General features: G+C 35.9%; 1 protein-coding gene across 9 annotated transcripts in view; it reads left to right on the top strand.

Moving 5' to 3' along the window:
• R3HDM1 (R3H domain containing 1) overlaps positions 1-15,585 on the top strand; it is a 201,184-nt gene that overhangs the window by 61,524 nt on the left and 124,075 nt on the right. For all 9 annotated transcript variants that reach the window (XM_041739510.1, XM_041739515.1, XM_041739507.1 and 6 more), the window contains exons 2-3: positions 8,425-8,633; positions 9,809-10,019. In XM_041739510.1, the coding sequence (XP_041595444.1) occupies positions 9,849-10,019 (171 nt within the window). In that variant the 5' untranslated portion in view covers positions 8,425-8,633; positions 9,809-9,848. The remainder of the gene's footprint in view (positions 1-8,424; positions 8,634-9,808; positions 10,020-15,585) is intronic.

Here is a 15,585-nt window from a genome sequence, read left to right on the forward strand (position 1 = left end):
TCTCCTCCTTTTCTGCTGCTTTGCTTCACTAATGAAAACATTTTTTTAGCTTCTAGCTTTGCCTCAAATTAGGGCCCTTTCTATGTAAAGATATATAGAAAATTCTTTTAGTACTCTAGCCTTCACAATTTCTGACTTATGTTTTGATTTGGTTTCATAGGCTTTTTCTTTTTTAAGATCTTACTTATTTTTTAGAGAGAGCACGTGGACTTGGGGAGGGGCAGAGTAAGAGGGAGAGAAGCCGACCCCTCACCCCCAGTGGGGAGGCCAACACAGGACTCAGTCACACAACCCTTAGATCATAACCTGAACCGAAATCAAGAGTTGGATGCTTAACCAATAAGCCATCCAGACACCCATGGCCTTATTAGGCTTTTTAAGCACTGTACCACCCAGTGATATAAAAGTCAGATCTGGAATGGCTGTGAAAGAATATTTAGCCTGTTTTTTAGCCAAGTTGCACCTGAGCTGTGTCATTTAAATAACTCTCATTACACTGACCTTGGGTACAGAATTATAGAAACCCTCATTCTTGTAGTCTTCTGAAGAACTGTGCCTCAATAGTTCTGGATTTAGGCGTCAGCTTTAATGAGCTTCCCCTTAGAGACTCTCTCCAGGATTTATCCTCACGCGCTATTATCCTCAACCCCCACAGCCATGCCAGCTTCCTGACTTCTAGCAAGGCTTGTTCTGGGTAAAATAGGAAAGGTGTTTATTAGATATGACTGATCTCAGTTTTCTGCCACATTCCCTTCAGTTTCTGAGGACCAATGAATACTTTTTAAGGTTTATGTCTCTATTTGTGCTTCTGACCCCATTTTTTTTGTTTGTTTGTTTCTTTCCACTGCAGATTTTCCTTCTCATTCTTACTCTCTTTTCCTCTTAAACCTCCAGCCTCTCTCTCCCTTCCTTTCTCTTACAGCTTCTCTTTGGCCTACACCCTTTCCATCCTGACAGTCTTCCACTAACTTTGCATCTTTTGCTCGCTTTGTTCAAGTCCATTAGACTATTTTTATTCCTCCACATCCCTATTCCTCCCTTTAAGGGTTTCTTGTGCCCTAAGGATTCTATACCAAGCCCATTTCTTGTCTTGCTGGTGGCTCTTTAGCAATTTAATCTATGTTGATAATTCAAGGCTGTCTGTCTATACAGTGATTCTATCCAAATAAATAGTATCAGCCCTGCCTCCTCTCCTTAGGTCCAGGTCATCCAACTTCCTGTTAGATTTCTCCACCTAAATGTCCCTAAGGCACCTTAAACTCATTCTGTGCCTAACTGAAATGATTGTTCTGCGCCAAATCCTTTTTTTCCCCCTCAGATATTTCCTATGTCGTGGGTAGCAAGCACCACCTACCCCTTCATTGTGTTGTGTCATTACCATTCCAGCTATCACAGCCCTCACCTTTTCCCTGACCATTCCTGTGCCTGGCTGGCTTCCCCTAAGTAGTTACTTTGTTATGTTAACCTCTTCATTTCTAGAGGCATTTCTTGGCTTATAGCAAGGGCTCTGGAACCATCTGAATTCAGATTCTGCCATTTAGCAGTCTCACAACCTTGGGCAAGCTGATTACTCTTTCTCTGCCTCACTTTCCTGTTTGTAGAATTGGGATAATAAGAGCACTGACCTGATAGAGTTATTATGATGACTAATTTAATTAATGCAGTGAGAGCTTTAGGAATAGTGCTTTGTGAATAATAATAAGTATTTTAGAGTTTGATGTTAATATTATTGACTTTAGAGCACATATTACAATCAGTAGTTACCTTGTTGACTTTTTTCCCTGGTGTAGAGTGTCAGCACCCTGAGTAAAGGGGTCTGGTCTGCCTGGTTCACTGCTATATCCTTAACAGTCAGAGCAGTGCTTTGCACATAGTACCTAATCAGAAGGTTGGAACGAACGAATGAAGTCTCTTTTCCGTTTCAGCTGTCATCTCTCAGTCCTTTGTCTAGGCTCTAGTCATTTTTCACCACAATTCTTATAACATGTTCCCTGCTAGAACAGAGTCCAACTATAATTATAAGTGAAATAATTTTCTGCGGCTTCTCTTAAAATATGTTCCTCTTCTTATTCAGGCTTTCTTTCCCTCATGAGATCAAGAGTAAACATCTTAACTTCAAATATATCCACCCTTTGATGCTATTTTCCTCTTTGTTTTTAGAACACGTTTTAATGAAAAATGTCAAGATCAAAAAAAGGAACATTATAGCAAACATTCAGCACTTACTACTCAAAATTAGCAGTGCTAACCTTCTGTTACATTTGCTACGGGTCTTTTTTTTTTTTTTAAAGAAATAGAATAATAATAAAAACATGATTGAAGTCCCTTTTTTATCTCCCTTGAAAACTTTTCCTTTCCCTGAGAGAATTACATGAAATAGATTGTACCTTTACCATCAATGCTTGTGTGTCTTTTTAAATGTTTATGTAAGTTGCCTTGTATTGTAGAGATAATTCTACTTTTCCACTAAACATTCTAACATTCTTTTGGAGACTTAAACTGATACAGCTTTATTAGTTCATTTATTTTAATTGTTTCTCATACTGTGCAGTAGGAGTATACTACAGTACTTATGCTTTAGAAAAAAATCAGTGTCTCTTTTGGTAAATATTTGGTCTTTCCCATTCTTTACTTTAAAATAAAACAATTCAGTGGATATTTTTGTACATGGCTTCTCATGCACTTATATGTGTGTCTTTAGTGTGTAGATCTAGAAGTAGAAGTGCTGGGCTGTAAGATATGAGGAATTTAAACCTCATTTGAGATCAGTTTGTTTACTAAAGTGAACTCAGAGTGGCTGACAGTTCCCATTCTCCATGCCCTTACCACCTCTAGGTATCACCAGATTTTTTTGTCTTCTTCACCCCGAGCACATACACTCTCTTTCCATTAAATGGGCTTCTTTCTCCTATCTTCTCCATTTCTTCACTGAGAACGCAACATGTTCGTGTTCATGGAACATCTTACCTCTCTGTACCGTTTATTCTCTTAATGTTTCATAGTCTTGTAGGACTGAACTGATAAGTTATTTGTGCCCATTCTTCAGCTTACCACAAATATTTCCACCTCTTTCCTTTCTCTTTAAATACCATCTTTAGGGGCAGCCCCGGTGGCGTAGCAGTTTAGTGCCGCCTGCAGCCTGGGGCGTGATCCTGGAGACCCTGGGTCGAGTCCCACGTCAGGCTCTCTGCATGGAGCCTGCTTCTCCCTCTGCCTGTGTCTCTGCCTCTCATTCTCTCTCTGTGTCTCTATGAATAAAAAAATTAAAAAATAAAATCTTTAAAAAAAATACCATCTTAAAATAATTATATATTAATAAATAATAATTATGTATATATTTGTTGATAAATGTCATTGCTAACCATCTCTCTTGGGTTTAACCAACTCCACTACGTCAAGGAAGTTCTTTCTCCTTTGCTCTTGTAAAACATAGCTAATACATAGTGCATCTGTGTTGCTTTCTGTGATTCCTCATTAAATTTCTGGATGATAGTAACTGTTTATAAATTAAATAGCTATTCAGCATTTTGAAATATTGGTGCTTATATTTTTGTTCAAGTGGCTGACTGAGAATGTGAATTTTCATTCTTTCTAAATACAGCTTAAACCGTTTTCCTTGCCTTTCTCACAAGAGTCCTTTGACCAATTGGTTGTGTTGATTGCTAACCTTAGAGGAGAAGCTGGTACGTGTTGGTCTTGTGCAACTTGGTTTATTTTATAAATGTACCTGCCTGATGACATGTTTTAGTCTGAAGGAAGAATTAAGCACTGTGTTCATCGAATGAAATTACATTGAACAGTAGTCACAAGGGAAGAAAAATGCAGTGTGCTTTGCCAAATCTGTTTCAGGTAACTTCAGTAATGTAATTCTTATTTCCTTCAATATTCATGTAAAGAGTACCTAATTTTTATCTGTAGGAGCCAGATTTCTTCCTCATAACAAAATTAATTGATTTTTTTAAAAATATTTTGTTAACCTAGAGCAAACCGATTTTTATCATGTGAACCAAGACTTTTTGTGCATGTCTAACTTCTCAGTTCTCTGGTGCTATACAACCAAATATTAAACCCCAGGCATAATAAATGATCCTTTGAATTAGCAGTATTGTATTTGTGTTCCTAAAAATCCTCTCTGAAATTTTGACTAGAGAAACTACACATTCATGGATTGCATATGACAAGTCTGTCTTTTCAAATGTTGATCCTAACTCTGTCGTGCTTTGTTTCCTAGAGGAGAGTACTTAACTGTGCATATTTATCATTTATTAACTCCTAGGCTTCACATTGTTCTTTAGCCACAAACTGAATCTTTATTGCCAACCAGATTTACATCATTTGATATTTATGATTACAAGAGTTAGGGAGATTAAGAGAAACTGGATGATTACGCAGTAGTTCTGATATTTTAGTAGTGATTAGCTTTATTGACCACTAATATGAAATTAATAGTGCTGTCTTTTGTGCAGCAAAGAACAATAGATAGCTCCTATCCCCATGTGTAAAGGGTAAGTTTACCTTGTGTAATGAACACAATGCTAAGGGAGTTAATGCATGTTATAAGAACTCTTGGAGTAAAGGTACTCTCTAAACACATATTGCCCCTCCTCTTGGTACATATGAATGATGATAGAGCATTATGGGTAAGATTCTGTAGTGGCACATCTATCTGCCCTGCCTCATATCATACTCCCCACGCTTACTAGCTGTGTGTCCTTGGATAAATCACTTAATTTCTCTGTACCTTAGTTTCCTAATCTGTAAAACAGGACCTACTTAGAATTGTTGTGAGTTCTAAATTTATTAATTATGGAGGTAGTAGAACAATATACCTGGCACGTGGTAAGCTATATACATTAATATTAGTTTTGGGTGGTAATTATTTGTGTTTCTTTTGTTAATTACTTATTCCCCATATCTCTTTTTTTTCTTTTGATTTATAAAAGCTTCTTTAAAGACTTTGACCCATTCTGTTGGAAATAGTTTTTATCATTTGCCTTTTAATCTCTTTGTTATACTTTGTCACACAGAAATATTAAAACCTTATTGTAAGTTTTATTAATACTTCTTTGAGAGCTTCTAGATTTTCATGTCATGCTTGGTAAGGGCCCCCCTTCCTAATAATTATAAAAATATTTCTTATATTTCCTTGTACTTTTATAGTTTCTTTTTTTAGGTTACTGTCTTTATTTTTACCTTTGATTCCTTTTTGCTTATGGTGCCAGGTGGGTGCCAACCTTTTTCTCATATGGTTCTGAAGATTTTGTTATATATACAGGTATTTATCTTTAGTTGGCTGCCTGGTAGCACAGAAGTTGCATGTAATCAGATCTCTGATTTGTTCCTAATAACATGTTAACAGTTACAAGAATATTTATTCAAAGTTGAATATTAATTTTGAGCACAGATATCCATCTCTTTTAGGTTGAAACAGATTGAGACAATTTTTAAATATCAGTAACAGTAGGTACTCAGATGTATGCACTTAAATACCAACATTTGTTAACTTTTTCTGAGTTGCCTTTCTGTTGTAGAAACTTACAAATTCATATACATTTTTCAATCACTTTTACATACTGTATAACAATGTATTACATTAGAATGGCACATTAAATTGACTCCTATCTGTTATGGCAAAGACATGATATGCCACCCTATACCATAGCTTCATGACCTCCACATGCCCTTAGAGCCTTAGGTAACTCCTGCAAGTGTAGGCATTATGCCAAGATAAAAAAGGTTTTTGTTTTAATGAGTACCAAAAAGCTGAAATATCTCTTTTGTTTGCAGATTTGGAGAAGAAAAACATTTAAAACAAAAGCATTAGTATTTGGAAAAGAATGCAAAGTTTTGCAAATTTTTAACATTAAATTAGAAGGCACAAAATAATAACCCCTTTAGGCTGTCCACCCAGGCAAGCACTCCCTTCCTCAGACATACACACATCCACACAAACTAGTGTTCTCCTCTGTTGACCTTTGTAGGATATATGCATAAGAAAACTTGAGGTATAAAAAGCCACTCTGTACATATGGTGGGCCTCCTTTCAATCTGCTATCATACAGGGTACAGTCAGGTACAGCAAACTCAGCCTCAGCCAACTGCTGCCTTAGAATGATTCTGACTATAGAAAAGAGCTAACATTTTTGGATTGTCCACTCTATGAGAGGATATAGTGGATGCTTTACATTTAAAAGACTGAATAGTTTTGGGGTGCCTGGGTGGCCCAGTCCATTAAGTGTCAGACTTGTAGTTTTGGCTCAGGTCATGATCTCATGGGTCAGGGGTTTGAGCCCTGCATGGGGCTCCCTACTCAGCATGGAATCTGCTTGAAGATTTTGTCCCTCTTCTCCTCCCACTCTCTCTCTCTCAAAGCAATAAATATTAAAAAAAAAAAAAAATTTCAGTCTTCCCAATAAGTTTAATAAACTAAATGCTCTGTTTCCTCCTTTATAGCTCAGAAAATTATGGCTCAGAAAGATTAAATGATTTCCAAAGTCATAACTGATAGAATTGGGTTTTAAACTCTGGTATAATGATAATGCAATTTGATCATTATCTCCCAGGAAATAAAAACTGGTCATTTTGGTTCAGTCATTTATTTAGTCAAGTGGTATGAAATATTGACAAGTATTGGTTGTGTGACTTTCGACACGTTATTTAACTTCCAGGTGCTAATAGTTTGCATAGTAAATTATAAGATTTGACTAGGTGGTTCCTAAAATTCCTTGGGGTTCCTCAGAACTGAGTGTTTACCTCTTCACATTGTACCTCTTCCTCATTACCCCTTGCAGCTATTGCCTTTTTTAGGTCTTTTTTTTTTCTTTTTTAAGATTTATTTTATTTATTTTAGAGAGCACACAGGTGAAAGTGGCAGAGGGAGAGGGAAGGAGACTAAACCAGAGCGTGGAGCTCAACATGGGCTCCATCTGAAGTACCCAGAGATTGTGACCCCAGCCAAAACCAGGAGTCAGATGCTTAACTGACCGAGCAATCTAAGCACACTGTTTTTTATTTCTTGTATGGATTATAGCCATCCTTTGTTTCTTCAAACTTAAAGGATTCATGATTGAATCACAAATCACTTTACCAAAAAAATAAAACTGTAATAATTTGGCTGCTTAGCGAGTGCTGCCATCTTGTGTCTACCATTTTATGAGAGAAAAGGTGAAAAACTAGAGAAATTATATTGAAGTATTTTTTGTCTTTGTTTTTGTTTTGGTGAAAATTAAAAAAAAAAAAAAAGTTACTTGATTTAGTGGCCTAGCAAACTCAGTGAAATAGGACAATGTCAGAAATCAACTTGGACATTTGTTTATGATCCCTCCTTCCTGTTCTCTCTTAGTCAAACAGGGAAATTGAGATGTGAAAACTAATGTGAATCTATATTGAGGTCCTAAATTATTACATTTCAAAATAGTTTTTGAAGAGCTAGTATAAAATGTGAATGTTTCTGTGATACATGGTTGGTGATACTATTGTCTCTTGGTACTTAGACCTTAGTATATTCAGTTGTTTCACATTAAAACTGTACTGTTCTTTTATTGGCTACAAAACTGTCAAAGGAAAATGGGAAAGCTATGTAAGATGTTTAAAGCTGTTTATTTGCCATAATATATTCATTTGCACCAGAGAAACATAAAATGAAACTGACTTTAAAAATAGCTGACACTCGGACACCTGGGTGGCTCAGTGGTTAAGCATCAGCCTTTGGTTCAAGGTGTGATCCAGAGGTCCTGGGATCGAGTCCTGCATCAGGCTCTCCACGGGGAGCCTGCTTCTCTCTCTGCCTATGTCTCTGCTCCTTCTCTGTGTCTCTCATGAATAAATAAATAAAAACAGATGACACTGGAAGAATTTTGGCATTTCAAATGTCTTTAAAAATAGTCATTCTACCCTTTATAGACATTTGCTTTTAACAGACCAATGTGAGTTTCTTTACACGTTAAATGACTTATTACAGCTTTTTGTTCTTTTTTACTCTTAAAAATCTAGAATATGATCATTATTCAAAATTACAGTCTTAAGTCCATAGAGTTGTAGCTCTGTAAGAAAACTCTTGGAGTTAAACATTCTTGGTTGTAACCTTAGGCAAGCCTTTTTTTCCTTTATCTATAAAATAAATAATTATTTCTCTTACAACACTGATCACATACTAAAATCTTATTATATATAATAATATATATATACTCCCTTGCTTCCTTCTCCCCTCTGCTTTAACTGCTAAATTCTCTAGGTGCCCTGAGTGACTTTAGGCTCGTAAAACTAATATATGTTAAAATTAGTTGTAACTAAGCATTCTGATTCTTGTTTAGGACAAGAAAATAGTAAATTCACCAACAGTGGCATTTTTAATTTCTAAATTACCATATAGTGTTCATTTCTTTGTCTTTTTTGTTAAAATGTTTCCTTTTGTTTTAATTTTAGGCCACTGAAAGGTATGATACATTTGATCCACGACAGTCCATTTCAGCCTGGGAATCTACAGTGGTGACAAGGACATGGGACTCCTCCTGCCAGATTCCAGATGGTTCAATACACTTGACATCCTGGCTGACAACTGTGAAAAAGAACCTTGGATTACTTTATTTTATTTTTGTGGGACACCACAATCCCAATTCCATAGGATACGTCAGGTAACCTGTCTTATCGCTTGAGAAAAACATATGCCTTTTCTTTCAAAATCTTAGTATTAAAAGCAAGGAACCAGAGTATTTTAAGAACTGACCTACCTCTTAGTAACCTCATTGTTTTGAGAATGAGCCAATTAACTCTGATATGGAATATAATTAATGAAAACTTTTAAATTCACTTTAGTGTACCTGTGACTTCAGAATCTATTTCTCCCTCTTTTTTTTTTTTTTTAATCTTTTCAGATATTTTATGGATTCCAAAATTTGTGTTTAGGTTTTTTTTTTCATTTGTTTAGATATTTAATTGTAATTATGTCAAGTGATCTATATTATGGTAATCATTTCACAGTATATAGGTGTATCAGATCATTATGTCATGTACCTTAAACTTATACATTGTTATATATCAATTATATCTCAAGCTAGAAAAAAAATATAAGTTGTTTACATCAAGGCTTCTTTTTGGGGTCACATTTCTTACAGCTTCTAGATTGACAGCTGTCCCTGATACATTCCTATTTGATATCCAGTGTTTTCTTAACCTCACTAAAGATATGAAATATGTATTTGATTTCCTAAGTGTCTGGTAATAGGCGTTGTTAGGCACTGAATCACATTAGTCAGGAGAGTTTCCAATGTTTGATTCATAATATAGACTATTAATGCAGATTCCCAACTGTGTTTTGTATACAATGTGCTTATTTTTTTAATAATTATTTCCCTTTGGAAATAATTGATGGAAAATTTGAGAAATTTAGAACTCTAGGCGTCTAAACAAAGGCTATAATAGGAAAACATTTTTCTCACAGGATGATACTCCTGAAATCCTTTTAGAAAAAAAATATTCCTCATGTCATCTAAATATGCCTTTATAACTCTACAACCATTACCTTTCACTTTAATATGGCTTACTCTTTTATGTTTCTTAAGACCTTTTAAAAGTGGTATGTGCATCAGAATCACCTCATTTTTATAGCTCTTATTTCATTGTATTATGCTTTTTTGTATTTGTATATGTCTGCCACTAAACTCTGTATTCTTTGAAAGCAGGAATTTTGCATCTTTGTAAACTCAGCGTTATTCTTGGACCATAGAAGGCACTCGGTCAATATTGTACACTAACCGAATTTAAGAACTGTTTCCAACTGAATTTAAATTTTTTTTCCTTTCTTGCTAAGGCTTCGAGTTCCCTGTAGAATTCTAAAATAACCTTTGCTGATGAGGATGTCTGATACTGTTACTGTAAAAAATGAAACTGAAACAATGAAGGATTTGGAGGCAGAAGTGAAAGATACAACTAGAGTTGAAAATCTTATCAAATCAGAAAACTATGGGACGATTTTGGCAGAGAAGAATGAACGTTGTATTGACAACAATATTGATTTGCAGGTAAATAGGATTTTCTCTCTGGCTACAAATGCTAAATATTCAAGATATAGTTATACTCTTTATACCAAACTCACGTTTAGAAATCTAAAAGGGTAAGCTTACCCTTTGGGACATGTTTACTAGCTGATTTTTAAGCCATCTGGATTAGCTTGTTGAGTGTAGCTCTTTGAATTGCTTATATATTTGATTTGCTTTATATTTACTTGTAATGCAATTGTTTTTATTTGTATGTGGCCAGTATGTTTTTTATTGGCTTTCTGTTTTTTTCATACCACTCTGCATCTAATTGTTAGTGTCTTGAGTGTTCAGAATATAACCTAAGAGCCCTTAAAGAAGAGCAGAATAAGCAAGATTGAAAACTATGGTTCTCTTGGCAAAAACAAACTCTCCAGGGAAACAGTCATCCGTGACTGAGAAAAGCAGTTGGTGGGAAAAGAAAGAGGTCACTTGAGGCTTTTGTCACATGTATATGAGAACTTAGAATTAACCATGGAGGGACGCCGAGGTGGCTCAGTGGTTGAGCGTCTGCCTTTGGCCCAGGGCGTGATCCTGGAGTCCCGGGATTGAGTCCCTCATTGGGCTCCCTGGATGGGGCCTGCTTCTCCCTCTGCTTATGTCTCTGCCTCTCTCTGTCTCTGTCTCTCATGAATAAATATATAAAATATTTTTTAAAAAAAAGAATTAACCATGGAGAAGGCTTTTAATTCCAGGCATAGATAGAAATTGATGAATTGATTAACAGATTCAAGATATGTAAAAAATTATTTCAAGTAGTACATACACTATTCACTTCTAAATGTTCCAGTTCTCTCTTGCTATATAAGAAATTACTGCATGGGGCACCTGGGTAGCTCAGTGATTAAGCCTCTCCCTTTGGCTCAGGTCATGATCCCAGGGTCCTGGGATCAAGTCCCAAAGCAGGCCCCTCCTGGGGAACCTGCCTCCCCTTCTGCCTCTATCTCTGCCTCTGTGTGTGTATATGTCTCTTATAAATAAATTTAAAAAAAATTTCTGCAAACAAAGGGCTAACAATTTTTAAACACCATTTTATTTTTTAATATTACATGATTTATGAATCAGGAAGATGGCCTCAGGGCTTGGCTTAGTGAATTTTCTATTGCATGAGGCATCAGATGGTCATTGCCAGTATTTAACTGCCTGATGGGTTGGTGTGGAAGGTCCAAACTGTTTCACCCAAATATCTGGCACTTGAGTGGGAATGGCTGAATTGCAGTCTCAACTGGAACTGGGAGCACCGACCTACAGCCCTGCCAACATAGTAGGCCCAGGATAGTTAGACTTACTGTGTGATGACTCAAGGGTCACAGAAACAATGTTCCAAGAGCCAAGCACAGCTGCAAGGGTTCTCTGGACCTACGCTCAGAAATCCCAGAGTGTCTCTTCCACTGCCATCTTTTGATGACATATGTAAATAAACTATTAGCCCAGATTCAAGGGAAGGGAAATTTGGGCCTGCCTCTCAGTAGGAACCTTTAATCTGCCACAAAACCTTACTTTAAAATACTACTTCTAACTCATTTGTTTTAGTTTAGCCCTATGAATAAAGATTTCTACTTTTGGAGAAAATATTTTATCATTATTCTATCATTCTTAAATACATCCAGAGATTTTTTTTTTTTTTAAACTTTTTTTTTTTATTTTTTTATTTATTTATGATAGTCACAGAGAGAGAGAGAGAGGCAGAGACACAGGCAGAGGGAGAAGCAGGCTCCATGCACCGGGAGCCCGACGTGGGATTCGATCCCGGGTCTCCAGGATCGCGCCCTGGGCCAAAGGCAGGCGCCAAACCGCTGCGCCACCCAGGGATCCCGTACATCCAGAGATTTTAAGGGCTTTATGAGGCTACTTTTTTTTTTTTTTTTTTTTTTTTTTTTTTTTTACTTTTTTATATAAGTAAAGAAGTTATTTTAAAAGTTATTTCATTCCTTCATTCAAAAATTGTATTCCCTATTATGTGCCAGAAATGTGTTAGAAAATGATGGCAACTCACAGCTATAAAAAAGCGTTGAGGCCTCACTGATTAAGTATAGTCAAATGGTAATTACCTAAGAAATTGGGAGAAATAACATACTTTTTCTAGTCATTTTTAGTAGTAGCACTTTTTAAAACAAAAAATTGCCAAGCCTGCAATCACTACACCCGATGATGGCAGTATGCCAGTATCCTGATTGAATCAAAAAAATCTGCTGAAATTCTATTGCATTCATGATTGAAATAGGAGAAGATTTCCTTTTAGTCCCTTTTTTACATCTAATGTTCACTCTTCTCAGTCATGCTTGTAAACAAGTGATTAATTTGGATTATTGCATTTCCTACCGTGTCTATTGTGTTGCCCTTGGTCATAAGTATAAGAGCATTCTGATGACCACTATTGAAACATGGCCCAGTTGTTGATATTATAAGAAAATTTCATGCATTCCCCCAAACACTTATTGAAAGCCTCTACTATGCCAAGGAAATACTATAGTAAGCAAAAATGGACAGAATCTGATATCATATTCATATAGCATCCTGACTGTCAAGATTGGGAAGAGGAACAAAGACAACATGAGAATTCATTTTATGTTAATCCATTAAATACTATATTCTCAGTTTATTCAATTGTTTATTAAAACAATTTACTGGGCAGCCTGGGTGGCTCAGCGGTTTAGGGCCGCCTTTGGCCCAGGGTGTGATCCTGGAGTCCCGGGATCAAGTCCCATGTTGGGCTCCCTGCAGAGAGTCTGCTTCTTCCTCTGCCTGTGTCTCTGCCTCTCTCTCTCTTTCTCTCTCTCTCTCCCTCTCTCCCCCTCTCTCCCCCTTTCTCCCTCTCTCCCTTCCCCTCCCCCCCTCTGTCTCTCATGAATAAATAAATAAAATCTTAAAAAGAAATAAAGAAATAATAAATAAATAAATAGATAGATAGATAGATAGATAAGCAAACAAACAATTTACTCTATATGAGAGGGGCACCTGGGTGGCTCAGTCGGTTAAGCATCTGACTCATGGATTTCGGCTCAGGTCATGATTCTCAGTTGTGGGTCAAGCCCTACATCAGTCAGGCTCTGTGCTCAGTGAGGAATCTGCTTGAGATTCTTGTTCCCTCTCCCTCTGTTCCTATCTCTCTAAATAAATCAATACAATCTTGAAAAAAATAAAAGAATTTACTATATGTGAGAGTATTTATTCTGCTTGGAAGTTTTTGAGGTCCAAGATGCCTCCATGCAAGGTGCCTGGCAAGAGACTTACATCAAAATAACTTATATGGAAGAGATTTTAGGAATGAAAGTAGATTAATAAGTAGAAAAAAATTTTACCATATTTTCACCTAATGTAAAACAAAGTAACTCTGTTAAGTAAGCATGAACAGAGAATAGAGTCTTAAGAAGAATCTAGCTAATATAAAGTTACCTTTTAACTTAATATGGATTACCCATTATGAAATGCTCTTCTTCTAACATACTAGAAATTTCATCTTTTTTTGGTACTTCTAAGATACTGCCTAAAGATTTCATTGTAATAGCAACGATTATGAGCAACTATTATTAACCGGGTGGCTCAGTCAGTTAAGTGTCCGACTCTTGATCTCAACTCAAGTCTTAATCTTAATGTTTGTGAGTTCAAGCCCCGTGTTGGGCTCGAAAATAGCAACTATTATTTTTAATCAAATTTAAATGTACGTGCCAACTAATATAGGCTTCCCGTTAAGAATTTTGAATAAACCAGTATATTCCTTACTTCCTTTTATATCGTTCTGAAAGTGAACTACCATGAATAAACTTAAGGCCCTTGTCTTGCTTTAGCACAGTAATACTTGAAGTGACTTTGGGTAATAAAAATTTTCCTCAAGAAGCATACATTTTATCCATTCCCAAGTCTTAATTTCCTGAGCATCCCCTTAGTATTTTACTTAAGAAAAAGGATTTTAAAGTGAAGGAATATATTAGCTTCTGTAATACTGTAAGGAAAATCCTACAATTTCCTACTGGCTGGTAAAGATAGCATTTCATCAAACCAGAGAGAGGCCAGCAGATATTGGACATCACTTAGATGATTACAAGTAGACACTGTCTCATACAGCTCCTTAACCATTGTTATTTTATAAATAGTTCTTATAGTTTGACAGCATTTCATCAAACCAGAGAGAGGCCAGCAGATATTGGACATCACTTAGATGATTACAAGTAGACACTGTCTCATACAGCTCCTTAACCATTGTTATTTTATAAATAGTTCTGTTTACATGACTCTCTACTTTTTAAAAATGTTAGTTGTGTTTTTCATTCAAAGTTTTGTTTCAGGTTATATAATCTTTTATAGAACTTTTAGGATTACTTCCTTAAGAGCACTAAAGAGGATCATGGGGGAAGAGAGGAAAATATAAAGATGAAATCAAAGAGGGAAACAAGCCGTAAGAGACTCTTAATCATGGGAAACAAACTGAGGATTGCTAGAAGGGAGGAGGTTGAGGCAATGGGTTGGGTAACTGGGTAATGGATATTCAGGAGGGCACGTGATGTAATGAGCACTGGGTGTTATATTACTGATGAATCCCTGACCTCTAACTCTGAAACTAATAATAGATCATATGTTAATTGAATTTAAATTTTTTTAAAAAGTAATAAATAAATAATAGAGGAAAAAAAGAATACCTTAGTGCTAAGCAATCAAGAAATTAACTTATTCAAGTAATTGCTGTGGGGTTGTTCTGAACTGTTGATTATGGTCCAAGATATTGTGCAGAGTTTTTGCTTAAGTAACTTTTCTACTGCCACACTATTCCTATTGCAAATCTTAAGTTGCATATTGGACTTTATATGATTATGAAGTACTTAGAAGATTGGGGTGGTGAGGAGTCAAGTTTCTAACTTTTGTTTGACTACAACTAATATTTAATATGGGATGAATAGTGGGGGCAGGTGGGAAGTGTTTAATTTTCTTTGTATAACTGATTTATATGACATCTGGTGTTTGGTTTTTCCCAGAGATAGAATTCACAGATTAAATTTAGGAATTACTTGTGTTGTTTTTTTGCAGTCATTTATTTGAAATGTGAAATTAGAAATCTTGTACTCTGCTTACTTATTAATGCTTTATACTCAACTTTCCCATCCTTATACAGTTGCATCTTTTTACTTAACAAATGTTTTGTCTAGGGGTGTTCATCCATGTACATGTGTATGTAAACACGGTCCAAAACATATTTTAGGTCAATTTAAACAATTAAACAATTTAATTGATCCTTCTCCTGACAAACTATTTATTGAACAAAAGGATGGCTAATTCAATTTGTGTTGGTAACCTTTGTTGTGAAGGAAATGAGAATTGATTTTTGTTAACAACTAGGCCTTTATGTGCCAAAGTGCATAAACGGCTTCTGATACACGAGTGAATTTTCCAGACACAGAATCAGTTGAATTAGATTTTTAGTATTCTCAGTTTCTGTAGTAAGTCCTTTGATAATCAAGATGAAACTCTTACATCTTGTATCCCCAAGTTAGAGTTAGTTCCAGTGCATTTCTTTAAAAAGGGGAAGATGGGGCATGTAAGAGACAGTAAAGCAATT

The sequence above is a fragment of the Vulpes lagopus genome, chromosome 24 (assembly GCF_018345385.1).
Source record: "Vulpes lagopus strain Blue_001 chromosome 24, ASM1834538v1, whole genome shotgun sequence".
Taxonomy (NCBI): Eukaryota; Metazoa; Chordata; class Mammalia; order Carnivora; family Canidae; genus Vulpes; species Vulpes lagopus.